The sequence below is a fragment of the Lissotriton helveticus genome, chromosome 10, assembly GCF_964261635.1.
Source record: "Lissotriton helveticus chromosome 10, aLisHel1.1, whole genome shotgun sequence".
In the NCBI taxonomy this organism is placed as follows: Eukaryota; Metazoa; Chordata; class Amphibia; order Caudata; family Salamandridae; genus Lissotriton; species Lissotriton helveticus.
This window is the reverse complement of record NC_136071.1, coordinates 555,645,086-555,671,647: the sequence shown is the minus strand read 5'-3', so window position 1 is coordinate 555,671,647 and position 26,562 is coordinate 555,645,086. Positions and strand designations below refer to the sequence as shown.

The 26,562-nt window shown below is 47.0% G+C and overlaps 1 protein-coding gene across 1 annotated transcript in view; it reads right to left on the bottom strand.

The window, feature by feature from the left end:
* TVP23A (trans-golgi network vesicle protein 23 homolog A) overlaps positions 1 to 26,562 on the bottom strand; it is a 121,565-nt gene that overhangs the window by 64,872 nt on the left and 30,131 nt on the right. Inside the window, exon 3 of the mRNA XM_078663101.1 lies at positions 11,042 to 11,186. Coding sequence (XP_078519227.1) covers positions 11,042 to 11,186 — 145 coding nt within the window. The remainder of the gene's footprint in view (positions 1 to 11,041; positions 11,187 to 26,562) is intronic.

Below are 26,562 nucleotides of genomic sequence, written 5' to 3'. Positions count from 1 at the left end.
TCGGCCTTACCCAAGACCTTCCACCTAAGTCCTCGGCCCCGCCTTCTGGCCCGGCTACAGACATTTCAGCGGAGCCTCCGTTACAGAAAACGAAACCGAAACCATCAGCTTCGACTTCTTCTAAGATGGCCGACACGCCATCGAAACCGAAGACGGCAGAGACGGCTTCAAACCCGTCGTCTACGGAGGCTTCGAAGCCGAAAAAGGCACCCAAAGGGGCCAAGGAGGCCGGCTCCAAGAAAGTCGTCGAGCATGTGTCGAGTAAGGTGGTGGAGTCGACGTCCAAAAAGAAGACTGTCGATACACCTTCACCCAAGACTGCCGTGCCGAACTCTGAGACCACGACGCAAAAGGGAAAACCTGCCGATCCGAAGCCGGCGGCGTCCACGCCTAAGGCCAAGACAGGGGACCGGACCCTTGCTGTCCAGGGTGCGTCCGCGCACAAACAGAAGTCGTCAACGCTCGGATCCTCACCTGGTGGTGGATCGAAGGCCTCGGTCGGATCGACGAAGCCGTCCGCTTCTTTTACTAAGCAGGTCGCGGACTCCCTGAAGAGGATACGGGACAAGGCGTCGGAACCGATAACGTCCTCGGTACCAACGGCGGATGTCCCGCTGAAGAAGACCTCGACGCCAATCCTCTATACTCTGCCGCCGAAGGTAGCGCCGAAGGCTTTCGCACCTCGTACGGTGCCTGATGCCTCAGAGGGGCTGCAGCAGACTCCGCGTACTGGCAGCTCTGCTCGACAACTTTCGCAGAACGACGATTCGGAGCATTTCATCGACGCCGACACGGGCAAGTTAATGCTCTACAAGAGGAAAATTACATCCCAGCCAGTGGACTCCTATGTAATCCCTCTAAAAAAGAAGAGGCCTGCACCAGATACTCCAGAGCTTGTGGAACCCATTCCTCAACAGCCTAGGAGGAGTCAGACACCTTCACCCACCTACTCAGATGGGGATGGAAATGAACAGAATGATGAGTATAACTTCCCTGCCAATAATGACCCTGATGAACAGCAGGACTCATGGAAAGACACTGGTGACCAGGGTGACCAACAGGTGGTTAGTGACCCACAGCTTTATGGAATAAGGACTTCTCCTACTGAAGACTCGGCGGCATTTAATGCCTTAATTGAACGGGCGGCTGCAAATCACAAGGTGGAGATGCATGCCGACCCTGTGGAGGTTGACTTTTTGTTTGATACATTCTCTGCATCAGAAAAGACTGTCAAAACACTGCCAATTCTTAAAGGGGTTCTCAAACATGCCAATGACATTTTCAAGGAACCCACCAGGGCTCGGGTGGTCAACCCGCGTATAGAGAAGAAATACAGGCCGGCACCTGGGGACCCTGCTTATATACGAGGCCAGTTGCCTCTGGACTCTTTGGTCGTTTCCAATGCCCGCAAGAGGGCAAATTCACAGACAACGGGTGAAGCTCCTCCCCCGGACAAAGAGTCAAAAGTGCTGGAGGCAGGGGGCAAAAGGGTGGCAGCACAGGCTGCAAACATATGGCGCATATCCAATACACAAGCCCTGTTGGCTAGGTATGATAGGGCGCATTATGACACCTTGGAACAGCTTTTGCAACACCTTCCAGACAAGTTCAAAGAAGGAGCTGAAATGTTGATCCAAGAGGGCAAGCTCATTTCTAATGCTGCGATTAAATGTGCGCTTGATGTTGCAGATACAGCAGCAAGGGCGGTGAACACTAGTGTTATGTTGAGGCGTCAGGCTTGGCTCCGCATCTCAGGGTTCAAGCCCGAGATCCAAACAACTATCCTCAACCAACCCGTCAATCCAGACAGACTGTTTGGCCCGGAGGTTGACACCACCCTTGAGAAGATTAAAAAAGACACTGAGACGGCTAAGTCCATGGGTGCACTTCAGTCACAGCAATACAGGGGCAACACTTTTCGTCGCTCAAGTGCAAGGGGTGTTGCCAGTGGACACTTGGCACAGCAGACAAGTTTCCATAAAGGAGGCGCCCAGGCCTCTTACCCCAAACAGAATAGAGGTGGTTACAGAGGAAACAGCGCCAAGGGCAGAGGCAGAGGCAACAATACTTCCCGTTCCTCTGCTGCCAACAAACAGTGACTCCCTGTCGCTGCCCCCCGACCATCCATCACCTGTCGGGGGCAGACTCCAACAGTTCCTGCCAGTCTGGAAAAACATCACCACAGACAGGTGGGTAAGGGAGCTTATCCAGTTCGGGTATTGTTTGGAGTTAACGTCCACTCCCCCCAACATACCCCCAAGACAACGTCCTATGTGAGCAGAGCACTTGCACTTGTTGCAGCAGGAGGTTCTCGTAATGCTGCAAAAAGGAGCAATAGAGCTCGTGCCAGTGGAGGAGGAAGGCACAGGGGTTTATTCCCTGTACTTCTTAATACCAAAGAAGGACGGCTCACTCAGACCCATTCTAGACCTACGCCCCCTCAATCTATACATACTCTCGGAACATTTTCACATGTTAACGCTACAACAGGTTCTTCCACTTTTGAACCAGGGAGACTTCCTCGCAACCTTGGACCTCAAGGATGCTTATTTTCACATACCACTCCACCCATCCCACAGAAAGTACCTCAGGTTTACCATACAGAACAGGCATTACCAGTTCAAGGTCCTACCCTTCGGAGTGACCACTGCCCCCAGAGTGTTCACGAAGTGTCTGGCGACCGTGGTGGCGCACCTCAGGAGACAGAACATACATGTCTACCCTTACCTAGACGACTGGCTCGTTCAAGCCAAGTCGGAACAACAGTGCGCCGCGGACATGTCCCACACTATTCACCTCCTTCACAGTCTGGGGTTCTCCTTAAACTATCCAAAGTCGCACCTCCAACCTGCCCACGTGCGGCAGTATCTGGGCGCGACCATCAATACTCTGGCTGCCACAGCACAGCCAAACCCGGCGAGGATCGACAACATCCAGTCGCTAATCCAGAGGTTCAGACCCCAACACTCACTCCCAGCGAGGGTGTTCATGCAGTTGATAGGCATGATGGCCTCCTGCATCTTCATAGTCCCGCACGCGAGACTGCATATGCGTCCGCTCCAGGAATGTCTAGCACATCAGTGGACGCAGGCTCATGGACAGTTGAAGGACCTAGTGTTGGTAACCGGTCGGGCATACAACTCTCTGCATTGGTGGACTCCACACAACCTTTGCAAGGGCCGACCGTTCCAAGAGCATGTACCACAGATCATCCTCACGACGGACGCCTCTCTCCAGGGTTGGGGGGCTCATGTGCTCCACTACACGGTGCAGGGACTATGGACGACACAGCAAAGGAAGATGCACATCAACTGCCTGGAGTTGATGGCGATCTTTATGGCGTTAAAGTCCTTCAAAGTACATTTGTGCAACAAGGTCGTGCTGATCCGGACGGACAACATGACGGCCATGTACTACATCCAGAAGCAGGGGGGTACGCACTCTCCACAGCTGTCTCATCTGGCTCAGAGCATGTGGAAGTGGGCCATTCAGAGGAACATCTTCCTCATGGCGGAACACCTTCCGGGCAAGGACAACCAGATGGCGGATCTGCTCAGCAGGTACAGCCATCAAATGCACGAGTGGGAGATACATCCATCTGTACTCCGCCAGTACTTCCAGCAGTGGGGTCATCCGGAGATAGACCTGTTTGCCACAAGGGAAAACGCAAAAGGCCAAAGCTTTGCCGCCAGGTTCCCTCACCCACAGTCACAGGGCAATGCGATATGGATGAACTGGTCAGGCAGATTTGCGTACGCTTTTCCCCCAGCACCTCTCATTCCGCTGGTGGCAAGAAAGCTAAAGCAACACTCGATGACGCTCATCCTGGTTGCTCCAACGTGGGCACGCCAACCATGGTACACCACGTTTCTAGAACTCTCCGTGGTACCACATCAAAGGCTGCACCTCACACCCAGGCTCTTGACGCAGAACCATGGCGACATTCAGCACCCAGACCCGCAACAGCTCAATCTGGCGATCTGGCTCCTGAAGTCCTAGAGTTTGGCTACCTTAATCTGCCTCCTGAATGTATGGACATCATCAGAGAGGCAAGAAAACCCACTACCCGAGCTTGCTATGCAGCGAAATGGAAGCGTTTTGTCATCTACTGTACAGAGCATGACATAAATCCGCTAGATGCATCCATTCCAAACATCATTTGCTACTTGTTACATCTTTACAAATGCAATCTAGCGTACGCTTCCATTCGAATACACTTGTCAGCCATAGCAGCTTATCTTCAGAACAGGCAGCACCTCTCTGTTTTCAGGGTGCCTGCCATTAAAGCTTTTCTCGAAGGGCTGAAGCGGGTCATTCCTCCCAGAACCCCACCCGCTCCAGTTTGGAATCTCAACGTGGTCCTCACTAGGTTGATGGGTCCACCCTTTGAGCCTCTACATTCATGTGAGATTCAATTCCTGACATGGAAAGTGGCTTTCCTCATTGCCATCACGTCTCTCAGACGTGTTAGTGAGCTACAGGCGCTCACGATACAAGAGCCATTTATTCAGGTTCATTCCAACAGGGTGGTGCTCCGCACTAACCCCAAGTTCCTTCCAAAGGTGGTGTCACAATTTCACGTCAATCAGTCAATTGAACTGCCCGCATTCTTTCCAAATCCAGAGACAGTAGCGGAAAGAATGCTCCATACCTTGGACATTAAAAGGGCGTTGATGTACTATATTGACAGAACACAACCATTTAGAAAAACACAACAACTATTTGTTGCCTTTTCCGCTCAGCACAAGGGCAACCCCATTTCCAAAGCGGGAATAGCCAGGTGGATCGTTAAATGTATTCAGATTTGCTATCAGAAAGCTAAACGCACTTTATCGATCCCACCCAGAGCACACTCCACACGCAAGTTAGGAGCCTCCATGGCATTCCTGGGAAACATTCCTTTAGAAGACATTTGCAGAGCAGCCACGTGGTCCACACCACACACGTTTACCAAACATTACTGCGTAGACGTGCATTCCAAACAGCAGGCAGCTGTAGGACAAGCTGTTCTCAAGACTCTATTTCAGACTTCTGCAGCTGGCACGGGCGGCCGCCGTTAATGGAGGGACTGCTATATATTCTATGCAATAGATATGAATTTAGCAGCCCACATGCCTCAAACTGAATATGCTACTTACCAGTATGCATCTGTTCTTGGCATGTAGGGCTGCTAACATTCATATCGCCCACCCTCCTCCCCGGCGCCTGTAGCAGCTGCAGATTGCTTCTTGCATTCAATCATTAGCATGGACATCTTTAACACTGTCATACTCCATCTTTGCCGCAATGGCTAAAAACAATCTGGGGATGGAGTCGATGCCCATGCGCACTGTAGTCCAGGGGAGGAGCCACCTATCTCGTGATACTTCGAAGACTCTTCCAGGACAACAATGTGCAATCATCCGGACCCAACACTAGGCGGCGATCTATGCAATAGATATGACTGTTAGCAGCCCTACATGCCAAGAACAGATGCATACTGGTAAGTAGCATATTCATTATGTATTAGTCTGAAAAATATTTGACGACATGTATTACTACATGTAATAGAGTCCATAGATAATAAAAAATATTACTGTGAAGTAAAATAAGCAATATGAAGCCCATGGCCAGTAATATCAATAATATTCTTCGCTAATACTGCTCCACGGCTCTCCTTATAAAATATATATGTACATGCATCCAAGAGTGTGGTCTTCTTTGAACAATGTATACATGATATTGTACAATCACAGTGGACACAAGACTTTTAGATAACTTGACAACTGTGCAGTTGGTCCTTAGTGCATGTGCACTGCCATGGCTAGTGACTCGCTGTGACCAGGACCAACCTAAGCAACGGTTTGTTTCTTCACAGTGATTGTCGACACTATGTATGCTGTTCCTTGCCTTGACCGAAGAAGTATACGACACTTCAAAGCATTGGCTGAATGGAGTTTGCCAACTCCATTGCAGTGTATGGACACTTCACCATCCATGCACTGGAAAGAAAGCACTACTATCTAGGCAGATTAACTGCCTGACATCCAATCAAATGGTGATCTGCCGTAAACATGAAAATCAACATGTGCGGATCCAAAGTCCCTCTTTCTATTCTGCTTTTTAAATGTTCTTTTTTGTGATTACAAGAATTCTGAGACACAGCTACATCGGTCTATAGTCAGACCTAAAGAAAGTGTTATGCAGTGCTCCATTTGTAAAATAATAAATACAGAGGCTCACAGTTTTGCTCAGAAGCCCGCAACTTGGCGCTGTTAAATGTTAATGTGCCAAATATCAAGGCTTCACAGGCTTCGATTCCACCTCATGCCTTTTTAATCCATCAGCAGATACTCCATGGTTATGTATCTCACGTTTGCAGGTTCCTGCTTTCTCCCTTTGTCATATTTGTTAAATTTTTCTCTTTCTCCTTCCTTTAGCATGGCAATTAGGCATTTGGTATTCATTTTAGAAGGGGGGAGCATGGCATTAGTGTACCTGCGTTATGAAGACATCTTGGAAACTAAATTCAGAACATTGTAGGACATTTCTGTTTAATCTGGAAAGGAAACCTAGATCGTTAGATGTTTAGGCGGAAAATCTGTTTTCTAAAGGTCATTGGAAAAATACTAAATTGGGATGATATCTAACTTTTCAATCTGAAAGAGACTATTAGTTATAGATTCCTTACCTTAGAATTACCCCATCAGACTGGATCTGGAGAATTTTTCTTCAACAGTACCCCTGCCCGTTGGTAGGTAGTGTCGGTCAACTCGGCGTTCGTCGTTGACATCGTGTTTGCCATTAAGACGTTGCGGTTCTACTTAGACGCCGCCCCTGCACGCTGACATCAGTTCTTTCTTTTTCCGCACCAGCCAGCGCAGATCTGGACATAGCGGTACCTTTAGTCACTTTTTGACTGGCATCTTTTTCGAGTTGTTCGACTCCAGGTGCACAGAATTGTCACATTGGCGGACCGGCTTCATACCTTGCGACTCTTGTCATAAGTTGATGTTGGTTACGGATCCGCACAGGGGCGGCGTCTAAGTAGATACTGCGACGTCATTCCGGCGATCACGACGCCAACACCCAACCTGGAGTCGACCAACGCCACCTACCGACGCGCAGGGGTACTGCTGACAAAACATTTTCTGGCTACAGTCTGACATCTGGGGGTAATTCTAAGGTGAGGAATCTATAACTAATATATGTCTCTTACAGATATATCGTTACCCAAGGGAAGCAACTTGTTCTTCAATGCCTGTGATCAGCACTTTTTTATTATTTTGATTTGAAGTCTGTCAAGAAGGACCACTAGCCTATTTAGACAGTCTAGTGGTTAAGTTAACAACAGAACGACTTACAATTTGTGCAGCCATTGCACGTGGTGGACACAGCACCTATTTTTGGGTTCTGGAGCTTATTTTTCGTCATCAGGCTTAGACGCAGAACAAGAGAGAGAAAGGCAGTAAAGTGAGAACAAGCATTTACAATGCAAAGGTCTCGCCTTTGCAAAAGTTAGACCTATTGGCATTGTAAATTACACAATTTTTGTGTGTTTGTTTTGAAAACAGATAAATAAATGGCATTGTCATTTACAATGCCAATAGCTTAATCTCTCGCAAATGCCACACACAAACACACAGACACACACACAGAGCCCTACACACACACAGCCACACACACACAGAGCCCTACACACACACAGCCACAGACACACACAGCCACACACAGCCACAGACACACAGAGCCCTTCACACACAGAGCCACACACACAGCCCCCCACACACAGAGCCCCCCACACACACACACACAGAGCCACACACACACAGAGCCACACACAGAGAGACCCCCCCACACACACAGACCGACACACACTGAAAATGAAATAGGTCGCGCCATAAAGGGGGATGGGGTAGTGATGGTTGTGTTGAGGAAAGGGAAAAGGAGAGGTGAGGGAGGGAACGAAGGAGGCGATAGGAAGAGGCACAGGGGAAGGAGCGCAGATTATTAAAGAGAAGGGCTGTAGTAAGATAGCGAGCAAAGAGAAAGGGCGAGGGGGCCAAGGGGAGAAATTTAGTATCAAAACAAGTCCATGGAAGCACAGGCGCCTCCTCGGTGCTCCAAGACTTCCAGGGACCTCAGGCAAAGTTTGGGCTGCACAGCAGACGTGCGGATCAAGAGTGGGCTTCGGGACCCCGGTGGCGAGTTGGTGACGTTTCCGATGGACAGACACCCTCTATGTATTTTATTTTATTTAATGTGATTTTCTGTAGAGCGAACATTACCCGAAGGTGGACACACGTGCGTTTGTGATTATCTCCCTGCAGATCGCAGGGAGGGTGTATCTGTCACTAACGGTGTGTTATCGTAGACACGCCTCCAAACACCTCTATTAAACGTATACACATGCGGTTCAGTAGCACCATCAGGTTTTGCACACATTATGGGATCTTAAACAAAGTATCTAGAGGATCAGAATAAAGAAACGCAACTAAGTCTGGCCCCCCAATAAAGCCTATAAGTTAAGGGATGTAGGTTAGTACAGATCTCGGTCCCTACGCTGATACGTTCATGTTGGATGACAGCCCCTTATCCTGCTGGCTCACGCCGTCCCACGGCAGAGATGGATGTACCTACACACCAGATACTACAACGACACCACGTGTGATCCTGGACACACCTCCAGCCATCTTTGACAAATGTAAACCATGTGGCTCCAGCAGCACTCCCCCAGATATACTTAATGTATGTGATACATAAGTCTCCAGCAGCTCCGCCCCAGGTGTGATCTCCAGCCCTCCCCCACATATACTTATTTCACGTAAACATGTGTATCCAGCAGCCTCCCCTCACCCCAAGTGTGATCTCCAGCCCTCCCCCAAATATACCTATTTCATGTAAACATGCGGCTCCAGCAGCCGCCAGGTGTGATCTGCGGCGCTTTGCAGCCTGCGCACCCCGAACAGCCCCTTCATGACCTTGTAGTGTCCCGGGGAGCAGTCGCCATAGATCATGCGAAGGGTCGTAAAACCTAAAACACAAAGTCGATACACAACGGAGACAACCCACAACTTGGATCACTCCCACATAGCGCGGGCTATGCTTAGAAATCACCGTATGTTAACACTGCATAATGTAACAAATAGATCACATATTACATTAAAAACAACATTGAATGACGTATTTGACACGTTTAGACAGAAGGAATGAGTCTCCCACTCAATGGTCCAGGTCACACCCGCTCATGTTTATGGTACCAAAATAAAAATAGCGAAAGTGGTCGAGAAGCAAACGTTTCAGGGATGGTGACAGCGTCTGCTAATTTGCAGTGTCATGCAATACGCTCGCCGGGGTTGAGATAGACGTTTGCACGGACCCCTGGATCTGCCTCTACTGCCAGAAAGAGCTCAAACCCTGTCCTGTGCTTGGTACTCAAACTTCCCCGCCTCCCCCCGCTAGAGCACGGTGCCTGGCTACCTGTATCGCCATGGTGAGCCCAGCTTAAGCAGGGGCGACTCAGTGGCAGGACAGGCCTGAAGAACAACAGTGGGCCCCCCGGCGGACCTTATCCGTGAACTTTAAGGAAGAGGGGCCTGGGCGGAACCGGAGCGCTTGAACCTCCCAACACTGCCCGTGGGCTGGGCCCTCCCAGTCCTGTGCCCGCCCCAGGTCTGTCGTGCCCCGCAGAGGCCCCACAACCCTCGCCGCCTACCTGTATTTACCGCCCGCGGCGGCTGCTCTCCTCCCGCGAACAGAGCCGCAGATCCACAGCGAGGCCCGGGCGGAAGTGACGCAGCGGAGCTGGCGCAGACACAGTCCGTAAACACCAGAGGTCGCCCTCAGCAGGGCTCTGTTGGTGAGGCGAGAGCGGCGGCGGGGGAGGCAGCTCGATGCGAACCAGATACCCGTAGGGAGAGAGAGAGAGGGGCGGCCTTCGACGAACAATGGCTGTTATAACGAGTGCAAATAAATTATGTTCTAAACTACTAAGTTACAACACCTCACATTTAATGAATCAATCCATATAAGGGATTAAGCACAATTGATACAAGCGAGCTCCGGCTGGAAAGCGAACCACGCCATGATACCATCATGTTTCTCCGAGGTCAAAAAGAAATGCCTCGGAGAAACGCACCGTCATTTTCGGATTCGGGGCGTGTTTTTCTTTCTCTCCTATTCCCATTGGCTGGAATGTAAAATTGCAGCCAATGGGAAGAGGAGAGAAAGAAACTAAAAAAAACACCCCCGATTCCCAAAAAGACGGGGCTTAAATGGACAGACTCCCATCTTCTCCAATGGCTGGCCTCCGTTTAGGAAGCCAGCCAATGGAGAAGAAGGGTGGGTTTAAGCTCCATACTCCAAAACATAAAATCTCGCCGGCGAGACTGTGCAAGCGCAGCCTACGCAGGCCGAGACCTAAAAAATGAGGAAGAAGGGAAAAGAGTGGCAGGGGGAGAAAGCACAGATGAAAAGAAGCTGGCAGCTGCAGGATTTAGATAAAGAGGCAGGAATTGTAATATTGTGGAAGAAAGAGGTGGGAGTCAAAACTATATAGCCCTAGTATTTGGCAAAGCCGATGGCAGGCTCACAAGAAAAACTACGGTGAACTGCACTTAATTTACTGATTAAACCCTAGCTATAGGCAACATTTCTTAAAACAAGAGGTACCAAGATGTAGCACTCCTTGTTGGCATGCAAGTCTGCCTACATTAAACAAATCAGACAGATAGTGCTGTGGTTAAAAGTAATTCGAATTTCTGGCTTAATTTAAGGGTTGACTGTATTAAGCACACAATAAATACCATGCTAGGTAAAAACATACCCACCAACATGGAGAATGATTTCTTCTAGCCCCGTATGATATTTTTCTACTAGTAGAATGTATTTTGTATTTTGCAAAACCACCCGCTAGCATTACTGTGAAAGTTACCTCTAAAAAGTACTGCATTTTCGCAAGTGCAAACAATGTGTAAAATAACCTTAAGCCTTTTATGAAATGAAATGGAAGCTTAAGTGGTCCAGTAACAAACTTAACTAGCTGCTAAGCACATAGTCTTACCTTGACAGACCAAAAGTCAAGGGACAGAAGAAGAAGAATGGTGACAAAACAGGCTACAAAGCTTTTGCTGAACCAGTCACAGCACAAGTATGTAACAATAGCGCTGACTCGGAAAAACAGGTGGAAAAAGGTAGCCAACGGGTGCCTGAGAAAACAAAACATATAAAAGTTGTAACAAAAGCGTATGTTAACAGATGAATACAAAACTCTTTATTTCAGTAACACTCATATTAAAAAAAAAAAACACTTACCAGGTTTAAGGGATTTCCAGTCCCAACTCGTTTGCTTGTAATGTTTAGGAATTAACACAACACAAATGCTTGGTGGTTTTAACAGTTCTCAACACACTGACGCTACATTACAGGTTAGCCTCTATTCATGGCCCTCTTACACACTGCTAATCTTCAATACTTGGAGTACTAGTCTCCCTCGTCCCAATCCTACAAGTTTGAGCCCTTCCCTGGCTACAGTTCTTTTTTTAGCGAGCCTAGTAAATGATAAACCGAATGCAAAAAAAGGTAAGATCCATATGTTGCTGAACCCTAGTCCCACCCCTTACACCGGAACTAAAGGAACATCGAGGCGCTCACATTTCCTGTTTAACACTCCTGAAGTACAGTCCCTGTGCAAAACCATTATGGTGGGAGGATGGATGGGAAAATTAGGACGGGGAAGACTGGGTGTGCTAATAAACACTCACATTTACAACAACATCTCTCTACGACGAAGCCCACACCATAGACAGCAAGCGAGAACTGCCAGGAGGTAAATTAATTTTATTCTCGACAACCAAAGGAACTCATGGGTAGATTTGCGTAACGGAAATATTACATAACAGCGAACCTCATTAATGTCCAGTCCAGGGAATCTCCAAATGTAAATACCACAATAACACACTGGGACTCAGGGTAATTAATATAACTGGTAAGTAAACAGGCCATGGCCTCTTTGTCAGTCATCCTCGTGCTAATGATAACAGCTTTAAGTAATGTCAAAGAGAGAAAATGGGTTTGCACATGGTCTTACAATAAATATGCGACAAAGAAACTCTACTCAGATTCTTCTTTAAATGAAATTAATGAAAGAAAATAATTTAAAAATTACACTGACAGGACTCAATGCTTGTGCAGAAATGCACGCTAAGGACCTTTCAATCACCTGCAAATGATGTGTCATGAAAGTGTGAGGAGACTACCAAATGGCTGCAGTGCAACTATCCATGAGATAGGCTCATTTGAAAGAGGTCAAGGAAGCAGAAATGCGCCTAGTTGAGTGATCCTACACATCTCTTGTTGAAGGGTATCCCACTGAGTCATAACCTGTGCAGGTGGCGAAGAAGATCCATTTATTTACAGAAAAGGTAGGCATACATTTCCCGTGACATGCCAAATCAAAAGTAACAAAAAGAAAATGTGTTTTACATAGAGAAGCGCTTCACTAAGGTAAATAGACAGCGCTCTATGAACAGCAAGGAGATGGAGGTACTTCTTTACCTCAGAAGCTAGATGAAGATAGAAAGATGTAAGAATTTGGTCCGGAGAACAATGGAATGACAATGACACTTTCGGCAGAAAAATTGAACTGGAACCAAGATAAAAATAAAAAAAAGAAATCATAGAAATGGTTACACACAGAGGAAGGCCCCAACTCTACAATTTTCTAAACAGAATGCAAGAAAGTAGGATCTGCTTCTTATGGTTCTCTCCACTTTTTGCTAAATGTGATACTGTATTGGACTAGTCTGACTGGGATCTTGCTAATCAGGACCCCAGTCTATCTGCTTTCTCCCTAAACTGGTATGCCATGTACATAGGTACACTCCAGATTGGATACTGGGGTACCCTTTTCAATACCTAGTGTATGGTACTCATGGCATAGGTACCTCAGAGGTCTCCCAGGGGCTGTAGCATGTATTATGCCACCCATGAGAGGCCATCCAAAATGGAACCTACATGCCTGCCTTTGCAGCCTGTGTAAGTTGGTGCTTGCACCATTTACTTGAGATATAGGTTTACTATATCTAAAGGGTCACTGCACTTAAAACCTATAACTCCCACCTATAGCCGGCCTTAACAATCCTGAAGGCAGGGTGCTTGGTTCTAAGTGAAAGGGCGCCACTGCATGAGCAGGACACCCTTGCAGCCTACGGAGTCCATTCTCCCGGGTTTAAAGTATATTAGCCATTTACGACATATAGAGTGCATCATGTAGCAGCATAATGACCAACTCTAAATTGGCTGAAACTTACCCAATCGAGTTTGGTTTCAAACATTGTGGAATCATACCTCCACACCAGTAACCTGTGTGGGAGGTACGATTCTACCCCTCAGAAGCGAGCTTCGTTGGGTCCCTGGTCTTCCCAGTACCAGCCTTCTAGTCCCGGGCAGCACAAAATGGTTGCTGCCGGCCAGACACACATTCCTATACAGTCCAATATCCCGGCACTCATTTGTAACAATTTTTAGTTCCTTATGTATTAAACATTAAGACTTTTTTTATCTATGCACAGATCCTGAGTATTACATCCACAAGTGACACTTTTGGTTCTTATTAGTTACAGGAATTTATTAACACACATTAGTGAGCATAAACACCAAAAAATATACATCAGACACAAAATAATATAAGAGCTGGTCAGAGAAGATGATCAACAAAATATACAGGACAGTTGGTATTTAGTATGTCCTCCTTTTCCTGATCCACAAAAGACAACAGCCGACACGTGTTTCGTCACATCATGTGACTTCCTCAAGGCTTCTGAATATTTATAGGACAAAATGGAATGTCTATGTCTTTATTCTTCCCGATGAGTTTCAAGATTCCAATGTTCTTATACTGAATAACTTTGTTCAAGAGTCTGTAATGCTCCTATTGACTGTCGTTCGTATTCCCGGCATATAGTCTATGATGTGTTATTGATCTCATGTACACGAATTCAAAGAAACGCCCAGCGTTATGCTAATATTCCTATTATAGCGCATAAAAAACCACTGTAGAAATCTTGGGTCTCAGTTTACAGGTAAATTGCGTCCCTCTTGGTTCATTGTCCCTTAGAAGGTTCTAATGTTAATTTAATATATTCCTGAATCTCTCTTTTCTTTGGTGCAGGGGATAGCGACCTCAGGCATGTTTTCAATTGTGGGTTTGTATTTCTCTTAACTCAATGATATTTGGAATACTCTCGATCCTGAGGCGTGGGTAGTGGGCTCTGATAGGCCGCGTTATTGCACGTCCTCCCTGCAAAGCTGCCAGGTACGATTCCACCCATCAGAAGCGAGCTTCGTTGGGTCCCTGGTCTTCCCAGTACCAGCCTTCTAGTCCCGGGCAGCACAAAATGGTTGCTGCCGACCAGACACACATTCCTGCTCTCCTGCTGCTGGGTCAAGCTTGAGCAGGGGGAAGGCAGAATAGGCATCCTGTCGCAGGGAGGTGTGACCACCTCTAAGACAGGTTTAAGGGCCAGATGTACGACCATTTGATTTTGCGCATCGCAATTTGCGACAAATTGCGAGGCGCAAAGCCAAATGCACAACTGTGTGTAACACGGTTTGCGAATCCCAATGGAGTCGCAAATTGCAAGGCTCATTAATATTAATGAACCTCTTGCAATTTGCCAGCCCTTTGGGAATGACAGGACCACCATGTCTGGGACTGCTTTTAAATAAAGCAGTTTAAAATTAAATGCAGCCCGTTTTCCTTAAAGAAAAACGTGATGCATTAAAAAAAAAAAAAAAAAATGAAACAAAAACGTTTCATTTTTTAAGGGCAGGTAGTGGTCCCTGGGACCACTGCCTGCACTAAAAAATAATGTCACATGAATTTGCAAAGGGTAAGTGGTCCCCTGGGGACCTCTTCCTATTTGCAAATGCATTACCACCTACTTGAAGTAGGTGGTAATTGCGAGTGTTTTTGCGAGTCGCAATTCATTTGTGAATTGCAAGATTGTGTTGGTACATGTCCGTGACAAATTTAGCTTGCGCAAACGGGTCGCTAATCCGTTTGCGCATGCTTAAATTGTTTGTACATTTGGACCCTAGTGTATTAGGGCTGGATGGGTGCGCTTGCCACCACCTATAGTCTGCACGAGTAGCACATTTGGTGTCCCTGTGAATAGTCCAGTTCAAACCAGGCCTGGGAGCCATTGGCTCCTGCTCTGGCGCAAAACTGGACAAAGGACATGGGAGTAACCTCCCCAATGTCCAGACCCTCCCTAGGGAGGGTACTCTGAATCTGTCCAACCCTCTCACGTGGGTACAAAAGAGATTACCTGGCCGTAGAACCCTAGATTCGATGTGGAAAGATTCTGAACCAGAAACCACTGACCATCGACTGTCTGGAAACTCTGGACTTCGTTTGGGCCCAACATAGTATGTCCCCTTGCACCATACAGGCTCCATGCAGGACCTGAGGAGCATCAAGGACAACCAAAGATATCTCCCTTGGGGTGAAGGAGTCACTCCCCTGCATCCGCAGGCACCACATCAAGACTGACCGGTCTGCGGCTCCTGAGCTCCTACGGACTCAGGATCTCCAGTAACACAGGCGGTGGGTTCCTACGTCCCTCAAGGTCAGAGCTGCCCTCTTACCAAGTTTGAGGCCACAATCTTTTGTGGGGGCCGCAATACCCATACCCCTGTGCACTACATTCATTTGCAGGTACATTTGCTTGTTGGCATTTCCTTGGCATTTCCCGGGCAAGGGCATTGGGCTCCGAGTAGCCCCAACCTCTGGCACCATTTCCTACCAAGTGCTCTGTGGGCTGCTGTTTGGTGAAATAGCTTGAGGTCCTCTTGAGACTCCTGTGCCTCCAGCCTGTGAGTCCACTTGAGGGTTAACTTTTCTTGGGCTCCTCTGGTTGCTCCAGGCCTACCCCGACTCCCCTGGCTTTGGTGAGTCTCCTGGACCTTGCTAGTCCGAACCGTAACCTTCGTTGACCTTCTGCTTGGGTTACGGTTGCCAAGGCTTGTTGGTGCTCCCGCTGGACACTCAGCACTCGACATCCTTCGTAGGACAGCTCGTATTCGTCTCCTGGTCGTCCTTGACATCTCCTGGTCGTCCTTGACATCTCCTGGTCGCCGTGGCTGCAGAGTCAAGATCCCCCTTCAACACACCTGAAGCACCCGGCATCAGTGGGCATTCATCTACCGAGCCCCTGGTCACTCCTGAGTGACCCAGACTCGGTCCCCTCTGCTTTCAGGTACTCTGCGACAAGAATCCACCTTTAGTTTCTAACAGACACTTTTCTTCCTTCCAGCAGCGGCTCTTCTTCTAAGTCTTCCATTGGGTTCAACTGCGGTTTCCGACACCACTTCAGGCCTATGCACCCGGCTCCCTTGGGATAGGTACTGCGGTATCCACAGGTGGGGTGGCTCTCCAACCTCCTAACTTCCACGGGGTTTCTTCGAAGTCCACTGGGAAGGGTCCTTAAACTCAAACTTCAAGCTCGACTTCCCGATAGAATTGTACGGAGCACGCAGTTGCGTTCCCACACTGCACCAGTCCTCCGTGGGGTCCCTACTTACTCACCGTGGGTGGTTTGTTGGCGTCCCAGTGATTCTAAATCCTCTAGACACTGTCTTGTCTCGAGTCGTGGTTCTGATACCACTATTTTAGTATATGGTTTGGTCCCCCCCCACCCCACTGTGTATTAGTGCTATTTACTATAATTTCTGTGCTAAAGTATTGTGCACTTTGCGAGTATCTTTGTGTAGACGATACTGTGTCGTACTAGAGAGTGTTATATTAATAAATACATATTTTTATAACTACCCTGTGGTTCTCCTTTAATTTAACCAATACTATAAAGTTGAATTCTGGTAAAACAAGCTGGTTAAGATTCCTTCAAGACTAAGCCCAACTGCTGCTCTACAAAGCTACCACTTAGATAGCCTTCAAGGTTATCTTTGACCTCACCATAAGGTTTGTTTGGACAGGTGCAAGGAGCCCACTTTAATTAGTGGACAGCTGATACCATGCCAACGTCTCACACTGAACAAATAGCTACCAAGAACAGCATGTTGGTTGACAGATACTTAGTTCCACCTTAAGGTCTAAAGAAGCTATAGTCCACAGTATTAATCAAGGGAATGGGGGAAGAGCTGAAATCTTGCAGATGTGAGGAGTGTAAACAGTTACTCCTTTCATAACCAGGACTGGGCAAACTTCTTCCAACCCCTTTTGAATGAGGAAGAGGATAGAATAGTATCCTTGCTTTTGATCTGCCTTTGGGAATGGAGAGATTACGTTCTTTGCAAGTAGATCCTGTACTCCACGCAGCCATGCCTGCCAGCGTAAAGGACAATGAAATGTGGAGTTAGCCTGGATACATTCTACAGGCTCCTCTGAGAAGTGGATTTTGTAGCCTTGTACAAAGAATCCAGGAGTCTGTTACTGCAATATTCCATAATGCAGCACAGTTTGATGCAACCGCACACAGGCCTTCTTCTAAATACTCCACAGATGAATAAACATGACTTTGAAGGAGGACAGGGGGTGGAGGAGGAACGTAGCTGGGCTTTTTCTGTAAGAGGGCCTACCCTCATGGACCTTGACCCTTCCTTCGAAAGGACTGATTCGGAGATCTAGATGTAGGAGGAGGCCAACATTTCTCAGAAAGCCTATTCTTCATAAGCAGAATGACCTGTTGGATGTCATCAATATATTGCCCTCTGTCAATGTTGTCACCAACAGATTACCTGATGGCAGATATTTTAGCTAGTGGAATTAAGGGATGAAGAATAAGAAACATCTATAGGTCATTTGCGGACCAAGGGTGTGAGAACACTTAAGAGTAGACTGTCACTGATCAAGGCAGAAGCGTAAGAAAAGGGTTAGAAAAAATAAAAGGAGGTGCTAGGAAAACACTTTGGAGCAAGTGGTCAGTCAGGTGTCAGTGGTTAGAGCGAAGAACACAATATCACAAATGTATTGCTTATGGGATAAAGAGAGCAATTCCAACACGTTGCCTTTAATGCTTTATTAGGGCAGGATCCAAAGCAAGGCTAAGCACTCAACTGTGTCAAGCAGTGAAGATAGGTCTAAAAGAATGAAAATGAAGATACAGTGGTTGTGATTTGCAGAGGGGAAAAGTTGTAGATGTAATCCATGACTGTTTCTGTAGGGCAAAGAAGATAAACTGTGAATTGCCCTGCATTACAGTGGTTGCGCTTGGTAAGGTGAAGTGTGGGCCATTTGAACATCAGATTCTACAGATCAGCAGAAGAAAGGAAGTTATGATACTGTTGGGAGTTAGACAGGGAGGTGGGTTCAGCGGTCTGATTTTTAGCAAAAGTATCAACTTGCACATTTAGATCTATTTGGGTGGAAGTCGGAGAGAAGACAAATTGAAGAGAAAGGAAAAGCGTGCCAAAAACACTGAATAATAGGATCAGAAGTTGTATTAGTTATGGGTAAAGGGTGTGATCGGGTACAAGAAGAGTAAGCCACCAGGGGTACAGAGGTCAGTACCCACGGTGAGTGTGGTGGCTCCAAGGAGTCAAACTGGCTGGACTAATTGGTGAGAATAGGTGGGGAGATTAGGAGTGGGTGTCTTACTGTGAACAATAGCATGCGCTTCTTATCAAGAGCTTTTAGAAAAGAAATAGAGTGCAAAGTCACAAGCACTTGACAGTTTTTGTGAATGAGGACGGACAGGGAATATAAGGTAAAGGCAGTACTTTCATTTGGCGGAATAAATGCAGTTGGGTAATATAAAAAAAAAAGAATGAGGATATTCAGTAGGGTAATCTTCGCCCTTCGGTACAAAAAGTAAATATGGGAATGTCAACCGATGAAAGCTCAATGTTTCCTGCATGAATTCTGGGGTTAAATTCCATTCCTAAATGTAAGCTGCTGAGGGTTTTGTAAAATCTGTTGGGGAATGTATCTTTTGTACCTCATTTAATAGATGACACTGCTACAGAGATGAGAAAAGATCATAAAGTACATGTATGTCAAATTACAATTAGGTATTTTGGTCTACAATTACTATCAACTTCCATTTATAAATGTACAACCCACATCGGTATCCTTAAGCTATCCAGTGACTACAGAATAACTCAAATAACATCTAATCTGCATCAAGGACCGTGTCATAGCTATCTGCCAATGAAGAGTTCATGGTTATTTGTCTCATGCTGAACTCTACTAGAAAGTGAAGTGCTTCCCAACCACTGTGGCCATAACCTTTTAAGTTCAAACGTTCCTTTCCCTAGACATTCAAAACATCTCACCATAGCTTATAGCCTCTGTGTCCAATCGGACACTTCCATTGACCTGTGCCACTTCCTTATCTCCACTGTCTCAGTGGTCCATTCCAGTTACTGAATACACACATGATCCAACCGCTAGCTCCATTTCTACGTAGCCACAACCCTGAATCAAGGCCCTGGTGTTCAGCAGACTTAACTACTCCAGTAGCCTCCTAGACCTGCTACCTTATTCCTCCTTGGACAAGGTACTCAACTTCACCACAAGAATATTGTTCAACCTGCCTGCCACCACAGGGACTGGCTCTCAAGTGTTGGACAGGAGCTTCTTAAAATTTCTCACTGTCATCTTCAAAGCAGCAAACATTTTTTCCACATTTAATTTTCGACTGCTAGCCATTCTATATGCTCACCGACAAAGCATCTGCTGGTCACCTCAAATCCACCATGACACAAGTGGAATGCAGATTCAAAGACACCAGTGTCTGTTAGCACCCCTATATTAGACCGCTCTGTAACCAGGCCTGCAAGTAATACTTTTCAAATCTCCTTAACAACAAGTTATTGACAAAAAGACCCTCAATAAATACAGGCTAGATCATGCACCAAATTTCATATGCAATAAGCAGTATCTAATGCAGGTGATATATAAACAACATTATGGTTTCCTACACCAGCATACAGAAATAAACAGTAAGGGGAAGTGTTGCAAGTGGGGTACAATCCCTCTGTGGAAGAATGTTAATCAGTATCATCGGGAAGAAATTATAAACTAATGAGTGACAGAAATCAACGCTGGCTGAGATGCATCAATGGGTGAGGAATGTCAATGGGTGGGTAATTTGGCAACAAGTGAACCAGGAGAATAAAGAGAGGTTGAGGGTGAACAATGGGAGTTGAATGGTGATCAATGTAGAATGGGAGGGGGATCAATGAAGAGTATGATCAATGCTGGAATGTTGTCAATAATGTTGCTGGAATGTTGGGGCAATATGTTATGTTATGTTATGTTATGCACTTTTGTATTGCGCACAGCTGCCCCAGCTAAGGGGCGTCCTGGCGCATGGCAGGCAATGTGCAACAGTTAGCAGAAACACAACACGGATAAAAGAATTTATTAAAAAAGGAAAGTTTTCAGTGCTTTGCGGAAAGCCAAGAGGTCATCCAATAGCCGCAAGTCCACCGGGAGGGAATTCCAAAGTTCAGCCGCCCTAACCCGAAAAGAGCGACCACCAACCCGACACAGCCTGTATCGGGGGACCACAGCGAGCGCTTGGCTTCCCGATCTCAGAGCGCGGGAAGGAACATACCACGACAGGAGATCAGCAAGAATTGGCGGACCTACTCCCCTCAAGATCTTAAACGCCAAGCACAACACCTTAAACTGGATGGGTGATTTGATGGGAAGCCAATGCAAAGATCTCAAGACTCCCGAGACAGAACTCCTTCGAGGTAAGCCAACAATGGCTCTCGCCGCAGCATTCTGCACGCGTTGGAGGCGGGTGATCTCAGCCACATTGGTCCCTACCAAAAGCGAGCTGGCATAGTCCAGGCGAGATAATACCGTGGCCTGGACTATCAGCTGCCTGGTACCACGGTCAAAGAACTTAAGAATGGGCCTCAGCGACCGCAAGATACCAAAACAGCAGGCCGCGATTTTCTTCGAATGGCCCTCATAACTAAGAGCAGGATCCATCCAAACTCCCAGATTCCTAAGTTCAGTGACCGGGAGAGGGACCGGCCCCAGTTCAACGGGCCACCACTTGTCCCCCCACAGTTCCGCCCTCCTGCCGACGATCATGATCTCGGTTTTCTTCGCGTTGAGCTGGAGACAGTTGTTCTTCATCCAGCTTGCCACCGCCCTAAGTCCACTCTGAAACCTGGGGGCATCCCGGTCCGCATCCCCGCTGATAGTAACCGCTAGCTGAGTGTCGTCAGCATACGAGACCATAGTCATGTCCCATTGCTTGACGATCTCAGCCAGCGGTCTCACGTACAGATTGAACAACGTGGCACTCAGCGAGGAGCCTTGCGGGACCCCCTGTCTCAGAGGAAGGAATTGGGACTGGAACGGTGGCAGAGCAACGCTGAAGAAACGATCGTTCAGGAAGGAGCGAAACCACTGGAGGGCAGAGCCACCCAGCCCAATCTCCTCCAGGCGATGCAACAGGATAGGATGGGACACGGTGTCGAACGCGGCGCTCAGATCTAATAAAACGAGCGCCGCTGTCTGCCCCACACCCATCACTGTGCGCAGGTGTTCAGCCATGGAGAGAAGGGCGGTCTCCGTGCTGTGACCCGCACGGAAGCCATTTTGGGTGGGATCCAAGATGTTAACCTGGATAAGGTGGGCCGAGAGAACTTTGTTGACATGGGCCTCCATTACTTTGGTAGGCCAGGGAAGCAAAGAGATAGGCCGATAGTTTTCAGGCTTGTCTGGGTCCAATGAGGGTTTCTTTAGAATGGGAGAAACCACCGCCCGCTTCCAGCTAAGGGGGACCGTGCCCGACTCCAACGAGATGTTGATCAAGGAGTGTACCACGGTCCGGCCCAAGAACGACTCATCTCTAAAGAGAGCCGAACTAAGAGGGTCAGCGGGGGACCCAGATTTCACCTGCTTTGCCAAGATGTCAAACCCTTCATATGTCAACAGGGGCAACGCGTGCAGGGCCATGTCTCCACAGATGGAAATCGGAGACTCAACTGGGGGTCCTGTAGATGGAAAGGTCTTATAGATGTTTTGGACCTTTTCCTGAAAGAACACCGCAAGGGCCTCACAATGTGCAGTGGAGCCAATCGTCGGGGCACCAGGGCGCTTAGCTAGAAGATCCATCATCAATTTGAAAATAGTTTTCGAGGGATTAGAGCTGTTGCCAACTTCGGCAGTATAGTAGGTTGCCCGAGCACGGCACACAGCCCGATGGTACACTTTGACGGAGGCGAGATAAATAGCTTTTTTCCCGGAATCGTACGCCTTCCGCCAAGCCCTCTCCGCACGCCTACAGCTACCCTTGAGTGCACGTAGGGCGCCATCGTACCACGGGCTAGAATCTCTAGCACTGGTCTTACAGGCGGTAAGTGGAATAAGCGCATCTAGCGCCTTAGAGATCCACGCGCAGAACCCATCGTAACCTGAATCAACAGTTACAAACGGATCTAATGGCTCTGCAGCGAGGACACGGTGCAGATCTTCCAACCGTAATTTACCCCAATGCCGCCTTACGACCAGCTTGGCAGGAGGAATGACAGTCCTACCTGGTAAAGGGGTACTAATGGCGACCAAAGAGTGGTCAGTCCAGCCCAGGGGCGAGACGGCGGTGACAGAAGCATCTGCCAAATTAGTGAAGAAGGGATCTAGCGTATGGCCACCGGTGTGGGTGGACTGCTGAACAAGTTGCGTCAGCTGTAAAGCCTCCAAATCCGCGAGAATGCCACTGACCGCGGGTAGGTTGGGTCTGTCGAAATGGAGATTGAGGTCCCCTAGAATAGAAAAATTGGGACACCCTACCACCAAGGAGCTGACCACATCAGGGAAAGCAGCGCGAAACGCCACCTCGCTCCCTGGGGGGCGATAGACCACCATCCCCGAGAGTGAAAAGTGAGGGGTAACCAGAATCTTAAACATCGCACTTTCACATCCCGCAATGGTCAGTGCAGACCAGCAGCAAGTAAAACTAGAACGAATAGCCAGGGCAATTCCCCCTCCCCTAGAAGATCGATTAAGGGTGAGGACTGTATAGTCAGGGGGGGAATGCCAGGTTGATAATGGCCGCGTCCTCGTCTTTCAGCCATGTCTCGGTGATAGCCACGATGTTTGGGCTTTCATCCTGCAACAGGTCAAATACTGCCTGATAGTGCGACACCAGAGACCTAGCATTAAAACTAAAAATGCGGAGAGCATGCTCCGGGCGGTTATTGCAAACGGCTGCCACCGAATGCGTAGGGGCGATGGAAGTAGCTCGCTCCAAAAACCACTGACAGCCAGCACAATGGTAAGGACCAACTAACGGATGTACAAGAGGTATACTACACCTGGCAGTCCGGCGTCCTAAGTCTCGCAAGGTGTCACAGGAGTACGTCAGCATGGCTGGAAAAAAACCACCCGCACACCGCACCAGCAGGGCCTAGCCCGAGTCCCGCACGTCCTTAGCGCGGACAGGCGCAGACTGGCAGGACTCAGGCACGACTCCGGCTAAGCGACGGCGTCCCGGCTGCGCGTTACCGCTGCGCGGAGAGGACGACTTTAAATAGGCGTCCCCTGGACTGAAGCGAGCGTCAGGACGCTCTAAGATGGCGCCCGCAAAAAGCGCCAACAGCCCCAATCCAAAAGGGCGGCTAAAGTCACACAAATATGCCCCCTCGGGACCCGGACCCGCCAAAGCGGCGGTGCGCTAATGTTTTATGTGCAGGGAGAGAGATTAATGCTAGTGATTGTTCGAGCGACAACTGATGGGGCTTGTGCAATTGAAGTGAGAGAATGAGTAGTTGAAGAAAGTGAGAGTTATCATTGGAGTGTACAGTCTGTGAGCTAAATGTATGAATGAGAGTGGGCTTTTTGATAAGCCATGTATGTACAGTGATCATTCAGAAAATGTGATGAATGTTGGTCGAGACCCAAGAATGGGACAGGTGCAAAAAATTGATCAATTAGGGTGTGTAATCAGTCCAAAAAAATGAGTGGTGATTAATGAATGTTGCTGAGAATTAATCCATGAAGTAGGAGGACCGTGGTTTATGGGGAAAGTGCTATATGTGGAGGCTGATCTTCGGTGTGAAAGTATATACAATCAATGTGATGGATGGAAGAGTAGTACATGTGGAAAAGAGCTAGAAAGTGATCAAAATGGTTCAGAAACATTTTCTGTGAGTGTGATCTTCGGTTATGAACCCCAATATAGACCCAGGTAGATACACAACCTTTTACCTGTATCTGTCCTACCATTGTTCTACATAACCGGTCTGGCGCTGACCTTTTATCCAGTTAGATGCTACATGACTGTACTTTGGTCTTCTACGAAAACTAGCCTCATGTATTATGCATGAGGATACTCCGTATAACAGCAGGATTACCATCTTCTGCATAATAACTCTGCATAAGGGTCACCTCTATCGTCATCTTCGCCCGACATGCCCATAGTGTCTGGAATCAGTCTGGACACCAATCACTCAGTTTATGTTGTCTAAACACGAAGATGCTATATAGATTTGTAGGAACTACACAATACTTTCTGAAATACCCATAATTAAGTCATGCCTAAGCATAAGGAAAAATGCTTTGAGATTTTGTGATGGGAAGAGTATTGTGCGATGGGGAATGACCATGATAGGGAATGCTATTAATTCAAGGGTGAAGAAAAAGTATCAATTCATTAGTGGAGATAAGTGAGAAAATTGAGATGCTGAGCAGACAAGTCATCAGAATGGTAAGCATGAGGAATGAGACGAATAACCGATGCAATGAAGACATTTTGGTCAACTGATTGAATCACCAGTAAGGGGGTGATAGATCAATGAGAAGAAAACTATCACAGCTCGATTATAAGCAATATAGATTGTTAACTGAGGAGAAGTGCTCAATAGCAGTTGGGGATTATCTGATTAATGATGATGGGGTCACTAGTCTCTCACTCACCTCTTACATCTGCAGTTATTCAATCAGCTCATTTTCACCTCCACTGTCTAAAAAAAAAAAAAAAGCAACCACTATTTAAACTCTACACGACCGAAGCAGCAGCCCATGCCATAACCATCTTGCAGTTGGACATTGGCATTGCCACACTAGTGGGAGTACTTAATTCATACCTTGCTCCTTTCAAAGCTGTTCTCCATTCAGTTGCACTCGCTTCTCACTGTGTTGAGTATCACACTCAAAATATTCTACCTCACATATAAAGCAATTCACCATAAAAAATACTACATATCTCACCAACTTGCTAAACATCTCAAGCTGCCTACATGTACTATGAAGAACTCTCTACACTTTCAAAGAACCAGAAATGAAAGCCCCATGAGCATGAAATCAGTCACTCAAAGGCACATAAGTAAAATTAGGGAATTCACTTGCAGCTAAGATGCTATTTTTACCCAGCCTTTACTCCATCAGGAAGCCTTTAAGTCAACATCTCTTCTAGCTCTACCTGAACTGTATTGAATGTTCATGTAATATACTGTTGGGGCGAAAGTCCTTTGTATTGCTTTGGAAAGCTGTGCCACCCTACCCTTGTATATTCTGGACAACCCGGAGCAGGTTTTTTTCCACAGAGATGCAGCCGAACTAGACCGAATCAATATTGGCGAACATAACCAAAATACCAGTGTTCAACCTATCATCATATTAGATAGATGGTTCAACTGAGACATTGCTCACTAAGGGATTATCCTTTGTTCCGTCTACTACAATGAACAAATTTGAACTCATGAAAGAGCTCCATGCTTTCTTTCGAAAAGTTAGACTCAAAAAATTCTTTCAAAACAGAGACGAGATTAATATTAATTAAAAAAATTCCGGCCTGAAACCGCCGTCAAATTTCACACCCAGTATTGAATATGTAGGTAAAGAAATGGACCTCTTTGAAAAAGCCGTCCTTAACAAAGGTACAAAAGATTATTACATTTGTACCTTATCCCCCTTATAACATTGCTAGGGAAGAAAAGATTGCCCTTACCACTCTTAAGGAAAATAAAGACCTTACAGTGAAGCCATGCGATAAAGGGAGAGGTATTGTTATTTTTAACACCAGTGACTATCAAAACAGGATGGACACACTATTGGGGTCACCAAGACATTATCTCAAGATCACTACTAACCCCGAACCGAGACTTAAACACAGAATCCTCCGTGCTGTGGAGACAGCAGTTGAGAGGGGCGAAATCTGCAAAAAGGAGGCTGAATATCTCACACCTACGTATACCCGTTTTTCCATCATCTACGAGGTTCCCAAGACTCATAAGAACCAAAGTGATCCCCCCATGAGACCTATTGTCTCGACCATTGGATCAGCCACGGAACCCCTCTCAAAATACATCGACCGGTTCCTACGACCACTAGTTACTACACTCCAGTCCTATGTGAAAGATACAGGGCATTTTATCTCAAAAATTGATGGACTACAATACAATCAACATCAACAAATATTAGTCACTATGGATATTGAATCCCTGTATTCCAATATACCTCAGAGAGGCACTCAGGGTGCTGAAGGTCATAATTGAAACAGACATCATTACACAACAGCACTTTTTTGATTGTTCTAGAAGAGAATTTCTTTGAGTTTGATGGTAATTGTTATCATCAAATACAAGGAGTTAGCATGG